This window comes from Quercus suber, unplaced genomic scaffold (assembly GCF_002906115.3).
Source record: "Quercus suber isolate HL8 unplaced genomic scaffold, Cork oak 2.0 scaffold_115, whole genome shotgun sequence".
Lineage (NCBI taxonomy): Eukaryota > Viridiplantae > Streptophyta > Magnoliopsida > Fagales > Fagaceae > Quercus > Quercus suber.
The window spans coordinates 848,534-867,456 of record NW_027069580.1 but is presented as its reverse complement, the minus strand read 5'-3'; the positions used below and the strand labels follow the sequence as shown (position 1 = coordinate 867,456).

The window sequence follows — 18,923 nt, the reverse complement described above, 5'->3', positions numbered from 1 at the left end:
CTCAGCCTTTAATCTTGGGGAAACTATTCCTGAACCCAAGGTTGTAAGAAAGGTGCAAAGGTCTCTGCTTGAAAGATTCCATGCCAAGATCACTGCCATTGAAGAATTAAAGGTTATTGACTCTATTCCTTTGACAGAGTTGATTGGAAACTTGTAGACCTATGAACTAGGGTTGACAAGACTCGGGAAAGCAAGCAAAGGAAAGAATGTGGCATTGAAGGCCAAAAGTAATGAGAAGGATGAATCCTCTAAAGATGAGGATTTAAAGATGAAATCCTACATCACTAGGCAATTCAAGAAGTTCATCAAGAATGCCAATGTGAAAGGTTTAGATGAGGACTGATGGCAAGGAAATACATCTTAGTCCAAGGGTCAGAACAAAGGGAAGAAAGACTCTAAAGATGGTGCTCAATACACCGTTCCCTCTGGTTCTAAGTATTTTGTCTGTTATGGTTTTGGGCATATGAAATAGAAATGCCCAACATATCTCAAGGCTACTAGAAAAAGCAAGGCACTTGTTGCAACCTTGAGTGACACTGAAGTTGAAACTGAGTCCAATGACAGTGATGATGAGGGAATTCTAAATGCCTTCACCACTACAGTCGATCCTCCTGAACGGATTATGGAATTTGCTAATGAAGAAGAAGACTTGGTGGAGTCAAATTTGAAAAGATGGATGAGCAGGATGACATCCATACAGCCTATGCAAAATTATACAAGGTTTCAGAAAAGCATGAGAAATTGTATAGGCTGGCCACCAAGAAGTTGAGCGATGTGGAACTTGATCGAGAAGAGCTCTCCACAAAGTTTGATGAAGCAAATCAGACCATTGGAGCTTTGTAGTTTGAGAACAACTTCCTTGCTAAAAGAACAAAAAAGCTTGAAGTGGAGCTGTTTCAAGTCAGAGCTCAACTGGTTTGAGAACAACTTCCTTGCTAAAAGGACAAAGAAGCTTGAAGCGGAGATGTTTTAAGTCAGGGCTTAACTGGAGAGGACTTCCAGTGTAAAGCTATACAAGATGCTGAGCTTTCAAAAATCTGCTTTTGACAAGACTGGATTAGGGTATGATTTCTCTATATCTCCTAATATACACTCTTCTAGTAAAACTGTGTTTGTCTCACCTGCTAATGATGATATTTCTAAGAATGTTGACACTAAAACTGAAATAATTAGTGAGAACATAGACAAGCACAAATCTTTTGTAGGAGCACCCCCTAAGGTTGAAAAGAAAGGGACTAGGAACCCTAGGACTAAGAAAGACAATAATAAAAAGTCTCAACAAAAGAAGCCGCATTTCTGTCATCACTGCGGAACTTCAGGGCACACTCGTCCAAATTACTATAAGTGGTTAGCCACTCAAGAAAGCAATAGTATGCTCTCATCTGGAAACCAAAATTAGTTTCCATCCTCTCTTACTCCTCTGGGAGATCTTCTTAAGGCCATTATGTTCCTTTCGAACCTTAATGGATTCAATTCTTCCCCCTCATCTTAGGATCAAAGGTTTGAAAAAAGGAAAGGTCCGTCCTCCAATTCCAAAGTGTGGAAGGAAAAAGGCTCTAAGTGATTAAGTCACTTCCTCTCTCTTTTGTTCTTGCGTGTCTTGTTTGTTTGTTTTTAAGCTTTTGAGTTAGTCTAGTTTTATGCTTTGTGTGCTTTCTTTCATGTTTTTGTTTTGGTGGTTTTTAAGTTTTGCTTTATTTGTTTTTCATAAAAATAAAAAAATAAAAAAATCATAAAAATACAAGAATAGTGTGTGTTGTGTATATTGGCACTTGTGTACCTTGGATGGCCTTTGTAACAAAGTTTCTTAACTTTGTATCTCTTGTAACTTAGACGAGTATCTCAATGCACAACTAAGAAAGTGAGCTTTGTGGCATGTGTTTGTGATGAGTATGATTAAGATGATCTCTTATATCTCATGCTTATATCACTCTTTTTGACGGGAAGGACTAAAAAGTCTTAAGAGAAAGGCATAAATAACCATCTCACCACTAAAACCCGCCAATCATGAATAACATCTGTGTGCTTAGGCACAACAAAATTGGGATGTTTTAGCTTACATAGATGGGCATTTCTTCTCTAGCTTATATGCCTATGCATGCTATACTTAAAAGAAAAAATTTCAAAGAAAAAAAAAAAAGCAAAAGAATCAGAATGTTTTAATATGGTTGCAAGCATGTTTCTAGGAGATGTGGGAGCTATAAGATGTACCTCGAATGTAATAGACCCCATCAAGCAGTTATGATTGTGTGTGAGTGTATTTGTTTTTCTCATATCTCAAATTTTCATAATATGAGACACTTGTGCACTCTTGCTATATTTCATACACAACACATAAATTCTTTACTACTCTTGATACAGGTTCATTTACAATGTGATTTGGCCATCACAAAAAATACATGTATTAATAAATACTCACTAAACTGTCTTAACTTGTTTTTGAAATATAAAATTGGCTAGACTTATTTAGTGTATGTGTGTGTGTTGGATGTATGAATGCCTTGCATATATGTTGAGAGATTTTTTGAGAACTTAACATGTTGATTGGATCTTTGGTTGGGTTGCTTGCTTGTTGCTTTTGTCTCCTTGTGTTTTTCCTCCTTGAAAAACTCCTTTTCTTCAAGCTTGACAGCTTCTTGACAGATCCTCGAAATATTCCATTTCTATCAAGCTTCTTTCTTTAGCCTCGATAGAAACCTTGACAGATCTTCGATCCATCGAGGAATTTTCCTATGCTCTATACCTTCTCAATAGAATCTCGACAGATCTTCGATCCATCGAGATTTCTAGGTTGCTTCTCGATAGAAGTTCAAAAGTTTCTCGATCTAACGAGAATTCTGGGTTTCATCTCAACAAAAGCTCGATAGCTTCCTTAATCCATTAAGCCAAATTTCTTTTCTCTTTGTCTGCTCTATAAATCCTCGACAGATTCTCGATCCATCGAGACCTTTCTTTTGTCATCGATAGATCCTCAATAGCACCTTGACAGATTCACTGTTGTCAGGATTTAAAGCTCTACAGATCCTCAATAGAAACCTTGATCCATCAAGCTGTGATTTCTATTTAAAGATGAGGTGTGATTACATATTTCATTTTCTCTTCTCTTTCTCAATAGATCTCCTTCTCTCTCGACCCAAACTTCTCACTCTCACTCAAATCTCCACTTCATTCAAGATTTTGGCCTAGACAAGCTTCAATCTTGTGGTAAGATCTTCAAATCCTTTCTTTCTCATGCATTTCACGCATTAGACCTAGGTTTTGGGGTTTTCTTTTGTTTTTGGAGGGTTTTTGAGTTTATCTTATGATTTTGTGGGTTTGGGTTGATATGTTGCTATCACATGATTATGCATCGCATTCCATTAGCATTATAACAATGTTTCATGCATTTGTTAGATGTGTGCTTGATTATTGATGTGAGTGCTGTTAGGTTTGGATTGGGTTTTACCCATGATGCTTTTAAATTTTCATGTCATGTTCATGCATTTTCATGCATACATTCTTTTCCTTTTTCTGAACTTGTGTCTACTTGCTGTTCTTTCTCTCTCTCTCTGAGATAGATTGTGTCATGGCACCCAAACATCGCAAATCTACTTTGGCTCGGAACCCTTTTCATTGTTCCAAGTCATCCTTTTCTGATCCTTCTATTCCATCTCACATCCAGTTCTGTGATGAGAACTTCTAGGCCCGTGGCGTTCATTCGGAATGCCAGGTCATCTTGTCGGATTTCTTCGACATTACGCTACCCGATGTCATTCAGACTCAGGGATGAGAATCTTCATGTGAGAGACCTATGCATTGTCCCATCGTGTTTATACAGGAGTTCTACTCCAACATACATGACATTGATACTTCTGTGCCTCAGTTTGCTACGCGATTTAGAGGTACACGTATAGTAGTTACCTCGGATCTTGTTGCCAAGGTACTACGTGTTCCTAGGGTAGCGCATCCTGACTACCTTGGCTGCGATTGTCTACGGACTGTGTCTAGAGACGAACTTATCTCTCACTTTTGTGAGACTCATTCCATATGGGGTGGTAAGCTAAACACTCCATGCTTGGGTTTTGCTAAAGGCCCGAGATTCCTCAACATGGTAATGACTTTCACTTTCACTCCATTGTCACACTACAACTCCATCACCTAGCCTTGTGCTCATTTTCTTTTGTCCTTGATGGAGGGTCTTACCATTGATTTTCCCTTTCATTTCATCATATCTATTATTGATGTCTATCAGGATACCACTACTCATGATAAGCTCATCTTCCCTTCAGCTATCATGCGGATCCTTCAGCACTTTCCATTCCCATTCCCATTCCTTTCTCTTCTCTCTTCACTATCATGGGTGCCATCAGTGCTGGTTTTGTCTAGCTGAGTAAGGCTCAGCTTTAGTCGAAGCGGTTTTGTGATGAGACGACTGATCCTGTGGCTCTTGCAGTTCCACCATCTTTGGCTCCATCTTCTTTAGCCCCTTCTACCTCCACGACTGGTGGTGTGACCCTCGAGGCCGTCATGGAGTAGCTTCAGAGGATGTAGGCTGACTTTGGTGGTTGTCTAGACTATCTCACTAATGTGATGTGTCAAATGAACACCTGAGTGGGCCACATTGCTTGCCGGCAGGCTTGCATGGCTAGTTTTGCTCCCTCTCCTTCTCTAAAGCGTCCCGCAACTTCTCCTTTTGAGGACGATGATGATGATGGGGATAGTGCTAGCTCTTTAGGTGATGACAAGATGACGAACTCTCAGTGACTTGCCCTTTGTCATTCATGACAAAAAGGGAGAGTAGTTTTGGTTTTGAGAGTAATCTTGTATTTAGGGGGAGAGTTAGTATATGATATTTTTGTTAGGGGGAGTGTGTATATCTTTTTGAGGGATGTAGTGAGGACTTTATGTATTTTATTCTTTTATTACTTTAGCTTCCTGTACCTGGGTTTTGTGACCATTATATATACATACATTGTACTTTCTTTCATATATGATGATGATGTATGTTTCTCTTCACCTACCTTTACATGTGTTGTTTATTTTCTATCTTTATACACATGTTTCATTATGCACGCAATCTTTGTTTTTGTTTCACATATGATGCCTTGATAAGTTTTGTTTAAGTGTTTTAGAAAGACAGGTTGTGAAAGTCTATCTTGCCATGAACTCTTTTCTTGCAAAATTTTTCAAGAGTTTGTAGTAGGGATAGATTTATTTTGTAATACAACAAGTGGTTATGAGTTCAGTGATTTAAGACTTCTCTCATAATTATTTGTTTTGTTGTGGTTTTGTCACTGATTGCCAAAGGGGGAGATTATTAAGGACATATTTTATATAATTGGCTAATCCTTTGAGAAAATGCCCTTTACTTGTAATTGGGTAGATCTAGGATGGGTTTAGTACTATAAGAAACAAGAGTTCAAGTCAAGTGTTAAAGCCATGAAGATTTAACCAAGAAACAAGTGAAGAAAAAGTTGTTCACTAAATCTTGACAGAAGTCTTGACAGAATCCTTTTTATCGAGAAATAATGTTGAAGCTCGACAGAAGTTGTTTCTGTTGAGAATTATAAAATCATACTTTTTAGATCTGATTGCATGCAGATTCTTATATATTTGTGTAGGGTTTCTTTTCTCACAACCTTAGACATATATAAAGATTAATTTAAAGGCCGTCGTACATGTATTGAGTGACCTAGTGCTTTATTCTCTCTGAAAGAAGTTACTACGTTTTTACACCAAAGGGTTTTGTAACCAAGGAGCTTCCTGATCTTTATTGTGCATGAAGTAAAGAACTTTGTAGCCAACAAACTTCTTCAAGTTGCTAGAGTTAGTCATGTACTAGGATCCGTGCATCATTGGTTAGTCACGTATTGAGATTCGTGCATTAAACAGAAAGAGTGCCACTATAAGATCAAGTCCAATTGGGTATTAGAGTGAAGATTCAACTGTAGGTTGGTAAATTTGGGATAGGCTAAGGGTAGTTGGTAAAATTCCTTTTTACTTGTAATAGCTTGATTATTGATTAGTGGATTCTTGGGAGTGGTGACCTTAAAATCACCCGATGGGGTTTTTGCCTTAGTGGTTTTCACCATTCGTAAACAAATCATTGTGTCAAATTTAATTTCCACTGCATTTAGTTTAGTTGGTGATTTGTTTGTGCTACCACGCCATTGCATGTAATTGAAACTAATTAATTAACTAGGGTTATTAATTAATGTGCAAGGGGTCAATACATTTTTGCCCTGTCACTGTGAGTCTTCTCCAAAATTCCTATTTGTAGAATCCAATAAATTTAGTTGTATCTTGAGGACAAATTTGTAGTAACCCTTTAGCAACTCTTGTGTGGGGGTAAATATTATCTAAGGACAGCATTCAATTGTGCCTCTAAGTCAATCAAATTTTATGTTTGTCTACTGGATCATTTTGTTATTTCATTATATTACTCCTTTAAATTCCCAACATTTTGAGCATTTAATTTTTTTGTAAGTCATTTTTTTTTTGGTTAAATAGTAAAAAGGTTTAGGAATCAAGCCACTCCAACGATACCAGCAATAATACTGAATGATTTCTTTAGACTCCTTACAGATGATTTTCTTCTCAGATTTCTTGTTCTCTTCCCTAAGCTTTAGTCCCATTAGCAACCAAATGTTTTGGAAAATAAAGAATTTTTGCAATGAAATCTTGAAATTCGATGCCCTATACCATTCTAGAAATTCATTCTCATTGAAATATAAAAGGTCAATATCACCAACCTTGTAACAAACGATGGTATCATCTGGGTACATCACAAATAGTTTAGTTCCAAGGTGGGCATGACAGGAATCACAAAGAGTTTCATCATTGATTTGGACATGTCTTGATCTTTCCCCCAATCTTGCTAACCTCGCATCAAGGTATACAACATGGGACATATTACACACTAACTGAAATTTTCATTTAGGTATAGTTCAATTTTTTTTTTTTTTTAGAGAGTTTCAACTTATGACATCCGCTTCTAATGATAGCTCTTTACCATTAAACTAAGACACCAATCGATTTTTGCTATAGGCAGGGATTAAACTTCAGATCTCTTATTAAACCATAAGAGACTTTACTAGTTGAGCCAACTAAAACCTATATGTATAGTTCAAATTAAATACTTTACAATAGGTCTAATTTTGTTTTATTAGTAAGTTTACACACCTTGAATCCTTGGTAAGATTGGGATGCGTATCAAATTTCCTAGGTAAGATCACCTTGAATTCTCAATCTTTAATACCTTCTTTCTTTTTTGTTGTTGTTGTCCTAATCTATTTGCTGGTGAATAATTTTTGGTTTTTGTTTTCATGGTTTTTGAACATTCTTGTTCTCAATGATAGTTTTTTGTTTTAATATATATATATATATATATCATGTGAAATGCTGACTAGATATTGAAACTTAATGGGCAAAATGAATGGGCACAACTATTTGATATTTTTAAATGTATATATGTCATGAATTCATATAGTCACATAGCGCATTAAGGGGTAGTCAACAAAAAGTTAAACGTTTCGCTTTTATATTACACTAGTTACTAACCCGTGCGATGTACGGGAATAGGTATTCAATGAGTTTCAAGAAAAAGAAGTCATTATTTTTGAGTTGGAGTAGTAAGCAAAAATGCATAAAAAAAAAAAAAAAAAAAGATATTGAAACAAATAAGAAAAAGTTTTAGGCAGAAGAAAGCAATACTGTTTTATTTATTAGTTTTTTTGTGAGAAGAAATAAGAGACAAAATGTTGCGTTTCTAATTTAGTTTGTGTTGTATATATAGGTATATATAAGATAGTTTATAATATATATGCCAAAAAGTGCCTATTGAAAGGTCATAACCCTTCAAATTTGTTATTCCAAAAGGTGTCTATTGAAAGTTTATAACCCTTCATATTGAATATATCAAAAGGTGCCTACTGACCAAAAAGTGTCTATCGAATTAAAATGTGCCTATTGAATGAAAAGGTACCTAACTATTGAATAAAAAGGTGTCTATTGATTAAAAAATGTGCATATTTAATGAAAAAAAAATGTCTATTGAGCAAAAATGTGCCGATTGAAAAATGAAAAAGCATAATTGTTTGGTTTCTTCAAATATATACGTGACATTAATTTATGTAGCCATGTGGCACAATGAGGAGTGGTTAACAAAAAGTCAAACATTTAGCTTTCATATTATATATAGATATAGATGTGTTACATTTTTCTCTCTATATATTTTACTACAACTAACCTTTTCAAAGTTTCAGTTCTAAAAAGAAAACTATTTAAAGTTTCAAATTAATTGATCAAATTTCTCATTCTCGTAAGAATATTATTTTGATAATCAAATCTTATCACAAATTTTTAATTGATATTACTCAAATAATTGATAGGCACATTTAAATACATAACCATGTAAATTGTATTTTGATATAAACTTAAATTCTTACTTACACAATATCTAAGAATTAACTCAAACCAAAATTATAAGAGGTAGAGAAAGTACATGTGATGAGAAACTCAAAAAACACAACACCAAAATGTATTAACCTAATGTAGATATAAAATAAACACAAAAAATATCAATCTAAAGTAGAGTTGCAAGATAGAATAATAATAATATATATATATATATATATATATAGAGAGAGATTGGCTGCTGCGTGCCTTTGCCTTGGCCTTGGCTGCTGCGTGCCTTTGCCTTGGCCTTGGCTGCTGCATGCCCATGCCTTGGCCTTGGCTGCTGCGTGCCTTTGCCTTGGCCTTGGCTGCTGCGTGCCTTTGCCTTGGCCTTGGCTGCTGCGTGCCTTTGCCTTGGCCTTGGCTGCTGCATGCCCGTGCCTTGCCTGCTGCCTCCCTTGGCCTTGGCCTTGGCTGCTGCATGCCCATGCCTTGGCCTTGGCTGCTGCGTGCCTTTGCCTTGGCCTTGGCTGCTGCGTGCCTTTGCCTTGGCCTTGCCTGCTGCTGCATTTTGGCTGCTGCCTGCCCATGCCTTGGCCTTGCCTGCTGCTGCATGCCCTTGGCCTTGGCTGTTGCTGCATGCCCCTGCCTTGGCTGCTGCATGCCTTGGCCTTGGCTGCTGCTGCATGCCCCTGCCTTGGCTGCTGCATGCCTTGGCCTTGGCTGCTGCTGCATGCCCTTGGCCTTGGCTGCTGCTGCATGCCCCTGCCTTGGCTGCTGCTGCATGCCCTTGCCTTGGCTGCTGCTGCATGCCCTTGCCTTGGCTGCTGCCTGCCTTAGCCCTGGCTGCTGCACGCCCTTGCCTTGGCTGCTGCCTGCCCTTACCTTGGCTGCTGCATGCCTTGGCCTTGGCTGCTGCATGCCCTGACAGCCTTGGTTGCTGCATGCCCATAGGGGGCTGCCTTGGCCGCCGCTGCTCCATATATTTGGAGTGACTTCCTAAAAATGAGGTTATTTCCCCCAATAAAGTTATTTCCTAAAAATGAGGGTTTTTTGCCCTAGCCTTCTGCGTGATGACGAATATTTTGAGAGAGCCAAATGACTAAAGTAGAGAACAATTAACTACACTCTTTGAGGTAAGAGCCAAAAAAATCTTGTTATGTAAATTTAGACTTTATATATAGTATTAGAATTTTTTTTTTTTTTATGTGGGTATTTTTACCAATATTAAAACTATCTAAATATTCAAAAGTTTTAAGAATACAAATGAGGAGAAGTTTAGATTGATTTTTTTGTAAACGGGACAGACCGCGTGTAGATTTTTCTAAGTTACAGTGATAAAGCGCATATTGAAGCTACATATTTAAGGGGGTGAGGGGGTCAGGAAATTGTGCCGAATTGATGGATTTGGTGAGTACAGGTCCTGGTTTGAGGTCTGACAAGTTAAAAAAAAAAAAAAATGTTATTCGTAACAGTAACTTTTGTTGAAGATGAGTCGGCTAAAAAAAAAAGAGAGAGAAAGAGCTGTAATGTAAGTGCTGTACTTGGATGGCCCACGTCCTTGTCCTTCCCAGTGTGATAGCGCACAAGGTAGTAAGAGCATCCACAGCAGTGGATGTAAAATTTTAGCTATTTAGCTACACAAAAAGCCACTTTATCTATTTTACCTACATACATGCTACAGCAGTGGATCTATTTTAGCTTTTAACACAATAAAATAATATAAACACTACAATAAAATAATATTTCATTCAACCCCTAACACACCACAACAACCACCATCAAACCCATAAAAATCACTGCACAACTACAACTCCGCCGTGCCCATCAAAACCATTGAAGAAGAAAAAAAAAGAAAGCAGAAAAATCATAGCCGGAAACACAAACCCAGCCCGAAACAAAAACAGAAACCCATGCCCGAAACAAAAACCCAACCCGAAACACAAATCCGAAACAAAAACCCCACCCGAAACACAGAGCCGAAACGCCGAAAATAGAGAAGAGAGGCCGAAATGGGTCAGGTCGGCGGCCGAACGTGGGTCGACGGCGATGGGTTTGCGGCGGCTGGGCTCGTGCAGATCGGCGATGGGTCTCTAAGGAAGAAAGAAGGGACCGAAACCCATGCCCGGAACAAAAACCCAACCCAAAACACAGAGCCGAAACGCCAAAAATGGAGAAGAGAGGCCGAAATAGGTCAGGTCGGCGGCCGAACATGGGTCGACGGCGACGGGTTTGCGGCGGCTGGGCTCATGCAGATCGGCAATGGGTCTTTGAGGAAGAAAGAAGGGTCTGTGGGTCTGTGGAGGAAGAAAGAAGGGATGGAGAGGTAGTGAGGAGAGAGAGAGTGAGATTGAGAGAGATGCCGGAGTGAGTTGAGAGAGATGCCGGAGCTGAGAGAGTGAGGTTGAGAGAGATGAAGTTCAGAGATGAGATGGGAGTGAATGAGAGAGAGAGAGAGGGGCACGGTGAGAGTGAATGAGAGAGAGAGAGAGGGGCACGGTGAGAGTGAATGAGAGAGGTGGGATTTTTTTTAATAAAAAGCTGGAATAAAATAATGTATTTTTTTTTAGCTCTCATGAACAGTGCACATCTATAAATAGATGTGCACTGTAGCAATGGAGCTAAAATTTTTAGATTTAGCTCCACTGCTGCAGGAGTGTTTTTTGTGTTTGTGGAGCAAAATTTTAGCAATATAGCATTATAGCATTATAGCTACACTGCTGTGAATGCTCTAATGGTGACCAAATACATATATATATATATATATATATATATATATATAGAGAGAGAGAGAGAGAGAGAGAGAGAGAGAGAGAGAGAGAGATTGGCCCTGTTTGGTTGTGCATTTTAAACAACATTTTTTAGTTTTTAAACAGCGTTTCACGCATTTTAACACACTTTTTCACCCACACGTATTTCAAAAAATAATAAACAACAATTTTCAAACTACTCTACCAAACACCCCCATTATGAGTTGGTGAAATTTTGGTGTGGGATAGGTGGATAGATATTAGATATTTTTAGGAGTCTTTTCTCTTTCGGCCGGGCTGGGTATTATTGTAAGTCTTTTTTAAATTATTTGATTATTAAGTAAAAATATTTAAAAATTGTTTTAGGTAATATCTAATAATTTTAGAAGAAGTATTAAGAAAAGGTTCCATTGAGTCTTTATCCTAATTGGTTTTATTTTGCGTATTTTAACTATTGAAAATTGTTATTCATTGGTACATTGAATTATGTTTGAATAGTCATAAGATTGTTAGTCATAAGGTTTGGTCATAAGATTGTAAAAAATATGTATTATGTTCGAATATTTGAACTATTTTGAGTCCTTAAAACTGCTTATTATGTATCTTTTTGGAACATATTGTAAGTTATAGCTTTGATATATGGAAAACTGATTACTTTCTAAACCATCTGTGATATATTTATCGAATTAAAGTACGTGATCTATTTGCAACTTATTATTTTAAGACTAAGAAACTTCTATAATTATTTTTAAAAACCCATAGTATGCTATAACTTTTGAAGACTCATATTTCATCTTATTATTTTACAGATCTATTGCTTTATAGAACTTATTAAGACTTTGGTTACTTATTGAGTTATTAACTTACCTCTTTTTCCCCTCCAGTTTCAGATTGTGAAGAATAACAAGTTTTGAGAGGTTTGATGTTGTGTTGTGAGCAGGAAAAGAAGCTTTGAGATATTGGGATTTGGATAGTCTTCTGATAGTTTTTATATTTATTGGCCAATTGGCGTATTATGTACATGAGGTTTGGATTATAGAATTTTTTTATTTAATTTTTGAGGATAAATATTAGTTGTTGTTGGAGCATTTTAATATTAAATAAATAAAATGAATAAATGTAATAACATAAATGAAAAGATATGGGAGTAAATATGGGAGATGAGGAGTTAGTGAAAATGTTTAATCCCACATTGAAAAGGAGAGAGATTTTTTTATTCTTTTTAATTGTGGTGATTAATGGGCTAAAATGTATTGACTCAGATATTGGGCTAGATACGTGCGCAAGGGGGAGTGTGAGAGTGGAGGTATCAAAATTGGAAATGAATCAGCCTCTTGGATCCTCCTACTTGACAGCCCATTCAGTTTCTCTTTGTGTTATTTCTATTACCGTTGTATTTGCACCAACAGTTGTTAAGAATGTCTTGCACACTTGTATGGTGCTGACTTTATAAGCGTGCGACAATTGTCACGTGTACATTTTATAGTTGGGTTCAGGGTGTGGCACATTATCAAAAAATAAAATTTGGCTTTAGAAGAGCAAGAAGACCACCATAGCAACGCACTGCTTGGATAAATCTCATTTCTCATAAGTTTGGAACAAATACCCATTAGAACAGTAATAGCATATCCATCACATTCATTCATTCCCAATAAATACAAATTAGAGAAAAAAAAGGGGGGGGGGGGCGCAAAACTACCCTTCCTAATGGGTTTTCTATTCTCACAGACAAGGGAAAAAAAATACAATAGAAAGTTACGGTACTTTTAACGGTATTAGTTTAGTTATTTAATTAGACAAGTGGTAGGTTTTTAAGAGGGGAATTTAAGGAACAGTATCTAAGTTTCACCCTTACATAATATATTACATGTTCCATGAAAGGAAAAAAAATTGCAATTGCCAAAGTGAGGGACCGAACATGAGAATGGTAATTGGCACACAGAGGTACCAGACCAATATATTATCATACTAAATAATATATTGTACGTTCCGTGAAGAAAAAAAAACATACACGATATAATAGACAATACGTTCCATGAAGAAAAAAAGGTATTTGCAATTGCCAATGTGGGGGACCGAACATTGGAATGGTAGTTAGCACAGAGGCACCAGACCAATAGAACACGGAATATCGGTGGTTATTAATCTCACAATAAATTTATTTGTACTCTTCTTGTCCGATGCTTGCATTTTCAACGTTTATAATTACACAGTGGTAATATTTACCATCACTTATTTAGGATCCTGTATGCAAAACTTGGCCTTGGTAGACCATTATAGGAAAAAAGAGCTTGGACAATAACAAAATTATGGGAAAAAAACTTAAAAATTCCATATCTCTAAAAATAAGTGGAATTTGGCAAAAAAGTTGGGGCAAACCGCCTCCGGCAGTTTGGGCTGCGTAGATCTCGAAAAGTTATATGAAATGAAAAAAAAATGCGTCCCAAACGGACGACCGAGCCAAAAGTTATGGCATTTCAAAGTTTTCGATTTTCTACTTACATTTTATGTTTGTCTAATCACCTTGGATCCCCATTTTCTCTTTATCCACCCGTAGATCTCGCAAAAACGTATAAAAACGAGTGGTCACAATGCTTGAATGACCAAATTATCAAAAACTTATGGCTTCCGAAAGTTCGTAATCTTCTTATGTAATGTTATGCAACTCAATATTGCAATGAGACTTCAATCTATTATAGCATGGGTTGAAATTACCTTGGCCATCCTTTTACAATGTCACGCACAACAAATAAGGTGAGGGTATTTACCGTCTTCTCAGTTTTGGCTCTTTTTCAAAAACCCGGCGGGATTTTAATTTACTCTTTTACCCTTACATATGTACGTAAACTATAGACTTCCGAGGGCTTTTGTTGGTATTTTTGTTATCATGCTCATTCTTATTCCTTTCACTTAACATAAAATATTATGCGTAAATGTGTTAACCTTCTCTTCTCTCTCTCTCTCTCTTTCCCACCCAGACTGTGATGTAATCCAGCAATTGCCGCCGACGGACAGAGCCCATTCCTTTCATCCTTGGTCGCCGACTGAGAGCTCTTTTCCCAGATTGTTTCCCATTGCTTCTTGTTGTCCCTCTTCTTTTTTTCCTGGTTTTCTCTTCTCCCACGCCTACGCCTCTGCCTCCTCTCTTTTTTTTTTTTTCTTCGTTCTCCTCGACCCGACCCAAGCCGCTGCTTCCCTTCCCTCAACCCACGCCGCCAAACCCTTCACTACTCCCTCTGACTGAACCCACAATCACAAACCCAAGCATTCTCTCTCTGACCGAACCCACTCTCCTCTGCCTGACCGAACCCGAAAACCTAGTCTTCAAACCCATATTCTCATCTCAAAACCGAAGCTCCATGAGTTATTAGGTTTTGGTTTTGGGTTAGAGATTCTGTGGGTCTTGTATTGCTGAGTTTGTATGCAGATTCTGACATGGAGAATGCACAGAAATGATTCTGTCTTCATTTTTTGCATGTGCAAAATGAGGAAGCTCAGGTTGGTTATGTGCAAAATGATTCTGTCTTCATTTTTTGACGTTGTGCTTTTTATTGTTATCTATGAGACTTTAGGATTTGTTAGTGCGATTGGTATTGTGCAAAATGATTTGTCATTGTTTGGTTTTTTCTTGCTTTGTGAATTTTGGTAGATTGGTATTGTGATTTTGTGTGTGCGATTGTTCACTGGGGGTGAGTGGTGAGTTGAGATGGAGGAGTGATATGAACCATTGAAGGATAGGCTTGTTTCCCCTGGCTGGTACGTAGAAATGGTGTGCTGGTTTTGGAAAAATTAAGCATTGTCTTGCTTAAATTACCCATTTGCTGCTTTTATATAGCTTATTGTTTGGTAAAGATTTTTCATTTTTTATGGGCATCCATACGAAACTGTTTGTAAAACACTATATACTATGAGACATTTCAGCTCTGTTTTTGTATTCAAGATTGAAGTTAAGGTAGGTAGATGTATAGTTTAGTGATCTAGGGAGGTTCTTGGCCGCTTCTTTCAAACATTGTGCTTTCAATTGGAGTGATTAATTGGTAGTATACATAGAGCTGAACTTCGACGTTGATTGAAATATGTTTGAGGAACTTCATCTTTCAGACTTATTAAGTTTTTATGTCGCTCCTCTTTTAGATAAAGATTCGATTTACTTTCTACTTCAAGTAATTTCTATTTGAAACCAAGGTAAAACTACTTATAATATTGATAATGATTTAGAGAGAGAACTATTGAAATTACTTAGTTTTAATATGCTGATGACTTACAGAAATCCCCTCTCTATGCCAGTCATCAATAAGTTAGTTATGAAATGTTTTCTATATTGTCATTTGACCCTTTTAAAGTTTCATACAGGTAATTCCCATTATTAGCAAGAATGCAGCCAACAAATGCAACGACGACTTCTGAACATGAGCCTTCAAATGAGGTTGATTACTTTATGGGCAAATTAGTCTCTTATGAGGTATTTCCATGGCCTTCATTTGCAGTCTTCCAAACCTAAGACTTTCACCATTCCCATCTCCTAAGAAAAAGAAAAACAAAAGAATAGTTGGGTTTCTTTTTCCTTGACAACATTGTGTAAAAATACTTGTGAGATTATTGATCTTTAACTTGTGAGAGCCTTTTCATTTCCTTCAAGCTTCAAAATCTAATGATCTTTAACTCCATGGTAAGTACTGTTCTGCTTGAGGAGGTACACAAGTTATCATCTTTGATGCCTATTATCGTCATTATCAAAGATGTTTTTAAGATATATTTTGCCACATTTCAAATCCTATATATACTTTCACAATATAGCATACTTAATGTTTTTAATATAGCATATGTACTGTTTAAGCATATAACTTTTCGTTTAAGCTTTTCAATAACAATTAACCTTGGCGAAGTTTCTACAAAGCCACAGGTCTATTATAATATTCCCTATCGTGTTATTTGCATTTGTTTGTTAATGTGGAATTATGTCCTAACTTCTGGTATATTCAAGCAGTGTGACCCTATAACCTTGGCTTTTGTTTGCTGCAATTCTAATATCCTAATTTAGTTTTGACATATTCTTATTTCACCATATAAAATTTGCGCAAACTGTCTATAATTTGTTATTTAGAATCTCCAACACAAACAAGCAATGTTTATGTGTAGTTTGGAACCTTTGGGGTCCACGTGACTTCCATTATAAATTACAAGATTTCTCTTCTTCTTCACGCAGTCCCATCTCCTCTTCAAACACACAATTTCCTCCATGCCTCTCTCTACATACACGTTCCCCTACCTCCAGTCCTTTTCCCTTCTCACCCCTAAACTATAGTCCACCGGCGCCAGCCTCCCACTCCTTTAGTGGCAGAAAGTTTTTGATTTTGAGACTTTACCATCAAACTACATTCTCTCCGCAAACATTACTAGTAAGTTTTTTATTTTGTTCTATAATTTGGGTTGTTAAATATGATTTAGGGTTTCGTTTGAGAGTGTTTTTTTGAATGATTAGCTTAGATTGTTATTCTCGGATTTTTAGAGTTGTTATTCTGTTTCATTGTCAATACTTTTTTTTTTTTTTTTTTAAATACTAAAAAGAAAACTGGCATTATTAAAAAGGAAAAAAAAAAAAACCCAAATTTTTCAGCTGAAAAAAAAAAAAAAAACTAAAAGCCTAAACCCCGAAAATTTCCTTCTCCCCAAAAGCAAAGCCTGATTAGAAAAACACACTCCCCCTTAAACGCAAACACGGTAACACAAACTCATCAAACTCTCTCTCTTCTTCTTCACGCAGTCCCATCTTCATCTTCAAACACACAATTTCCTCCATGCCTCTCTCAACATACACGTTCCCCAGCCTCCAATCCTTTTCCCTTCTCTACCTTCAAACCCCTAAACTAAAGTCCACGGTTGCCAACCTCCCACTCCTTTAGTGGCAAAAAGTTTTTGATTTTGAGACTTCACCATCAGACCAGATTCTCTCCACAAACATTACCGGTAAGTTTTTTTTATTTTGTTCTATAATTTGGGTTGTTAAATATGATTTAGGATTTCATTTTTGGTTGTTAAATATGATTTAGGGTTTCGTTTGGGAGTGTTTCTTTTGAATGATTAGCTTAGATTGATGGGTTTGGAGCCCGTAGTGGGTTTTATTAATTTCAATTATTGGCCGCGACAAAATCCATCTGGGATTTTAGAGTTCTTATTCTGTTTCATTGTTAATACTGACGGCTTTAGGTGTGTCTCTTTGTTAATAGCTTTGTTATGTTATTCTGTTTCATTATAGCCCAATTTAATAGGTGTGTCTCTTTTCTTATCTTTAGGTTGCTACTGATGGCTATAATATAATTTTGGACCTGGATATGTGATTTTTTGTTAGAATAATACACCTATTGCTATTTGATGCAAGTTTCCTAAAGTTTATGTTGGTTGAAACTTGGATTCTTATTGTTGTTAATTGTTCTGCTGACAGGGAGCATTTTAATTTTCTTGGTAGGATTGCAAAAATATGTCTTTAACTTAATGGAATTCCCCATGGGATGTAATGATAGTGTTGGGTAGTTGGGGAAACACCACTTTTGAAATTTAAAAATCTTTAAGCAATATTACCAAAAAAAAAACAAAATTCATAAAACACTCTTAAATTTGATCAAGAGTGTATGTCAACAGATTATGGCTTAAGAGTGTTTGATCATAAAGCACTGTTCTGGTCATGGTTTAAGAGTGTTTGATCATGGAGCCATCCCAAGTTAACACTTTTAAGATCATAAAGCCATGAGATCAACTGCTATTGATAATAGAGACCTACTGACAGAGAACACGTCATATTGAATTATAAATATTTATCTATCTAATAATATAGCATTTCTTTTTATTTCCTCTGTGTATGTTTAATAGTTACAGCAAATATATGGTTGCTGTTTTGAATCTTCTTTTATGCTTGGAGCTTTAATATCATTTCACAATTTCTTATTCTTTGATATAGTTGATGTTAAGCTCTTTTAGAAAGTAAAAACTCAAAATTTGATGATTTCTGATGCATTCATTCATCTTATGCATTTAATTGTAGGAAAAGGAAACTGGGTAGCTAATTATTTCAAGAAACAACAAAGGATCCTTGAAGGTTGTTTGGGTATGCTCTTTTCTAAACACACAACAAATATATGGTTGCTGTTTTAAATCAATATTCTTTTTTTTTTTTCTTTTTTTTTTTGTTTGATTAAAGGAACATGAGAGAGTTTGAATGTTAATGTTTTGATTAGAAATCAGTGTTTTTTTTTTTTTTTTTTTTTTTTTTTTTTTTTTTTTTTTTTTCGGCAATGCATCTCGTATAAAAACTCCTACTCCAAATGTGCTTCGTTCTTTAAACATTGCTCCATCAAAGTTTATCTTGAAGGACATCTCTTGCAGCAAAACATATTGCCTCTTTGGCCATCACACCGGACAATTTGTACTGTTATTTGAAAAGCCATTAATTTCTTTAATTGCACAACATCCACGCTATCACAAAAAGTTCCTCCACCACCTCTTCTTCTTTCCCTTCTAAAATTTTCCTACAAGTTTAATGACAAAAAAGTTTGATGAAGAGAATATATTGATTGGAAAAATATGTAGAGAAAAAATATCAAATCAACCAATCCATTGTATTTAACCCTTGCAATTCTGCATTAATTTTGCATTGAATCTATCTCAAACATGTAAAGTGATAAACACATACCAAAGATTTGAGTTGTTTGGCTAATTTAATGTGTAAAAATTCCTGTCTAATTAGCCAAATCCCTTTTACCCATTTTGTCAAAAAACTTTGATATAAGTTGAATTAACCAC

The 18,923-nt window shown here is 36.3% G+C and overlaps 1 protein-coding gene and 1 long non-coding RNA gene across 2 annotated transcripts; one reads left to right on the top strand and one right to left on the bottom strand.

Annotated features, from left to right (window-relative positions):
- Window positions 1–1,029: 1,029 nt before the first annotated feature.
- LOC136068454 (uncharacterized) lies at window positions 1,030–9,328 on the bottom strand. The gene is made up of 2 exons (XM_065775609.1): window positions 8,650–9,328; window positions 1,030–1,160 (listed from the first exon to the last, which is right to left on the bottom strand). Exons 1-2 carry the CDS (start codon window positions 9,326–9,328, stop codon window positions 1,030–1,032), a joined length of 810 nt encoding a protein of 269 aa, XP_065631681.1.
- Window positions 9,329–14,057: 4,729 nt separating this feature from the next.
- Window positions 14,058–15,589, top strand: LOC136068435 (uncharacterized). Its single transcript, XR_010629797.1, has 2 exons — window positions 14,058–14,624; window positions 15,480–15,589. It is a non-coding gene; the product is annotated as an uncharacterized LOC136068435 (long non-coding RNA).
- The last annotated feature ends 3,334 nt before the right edge of the window (window positions 15,590–18,923 follow it).

What these genes read in the sequence shown, in the direction of transcription:
- LOC136068454 (XM_065775609.1), bottom strand. Translation starts at nt 9,328, where the DNA reads ATGGGCATGCAGCAACCAAGGCTGTCAGGGCATGCAGCAGCCAAGGCC. An exon ending in ACGCAGCAGCCAAGGCCAAG is followed by an intron (nt 1,161 to 8,649) that starts GCAAAGGCACGC and finishes TAATTATTTCAG; the next exon opens with TTTTAGTGTCAACATTCTTA.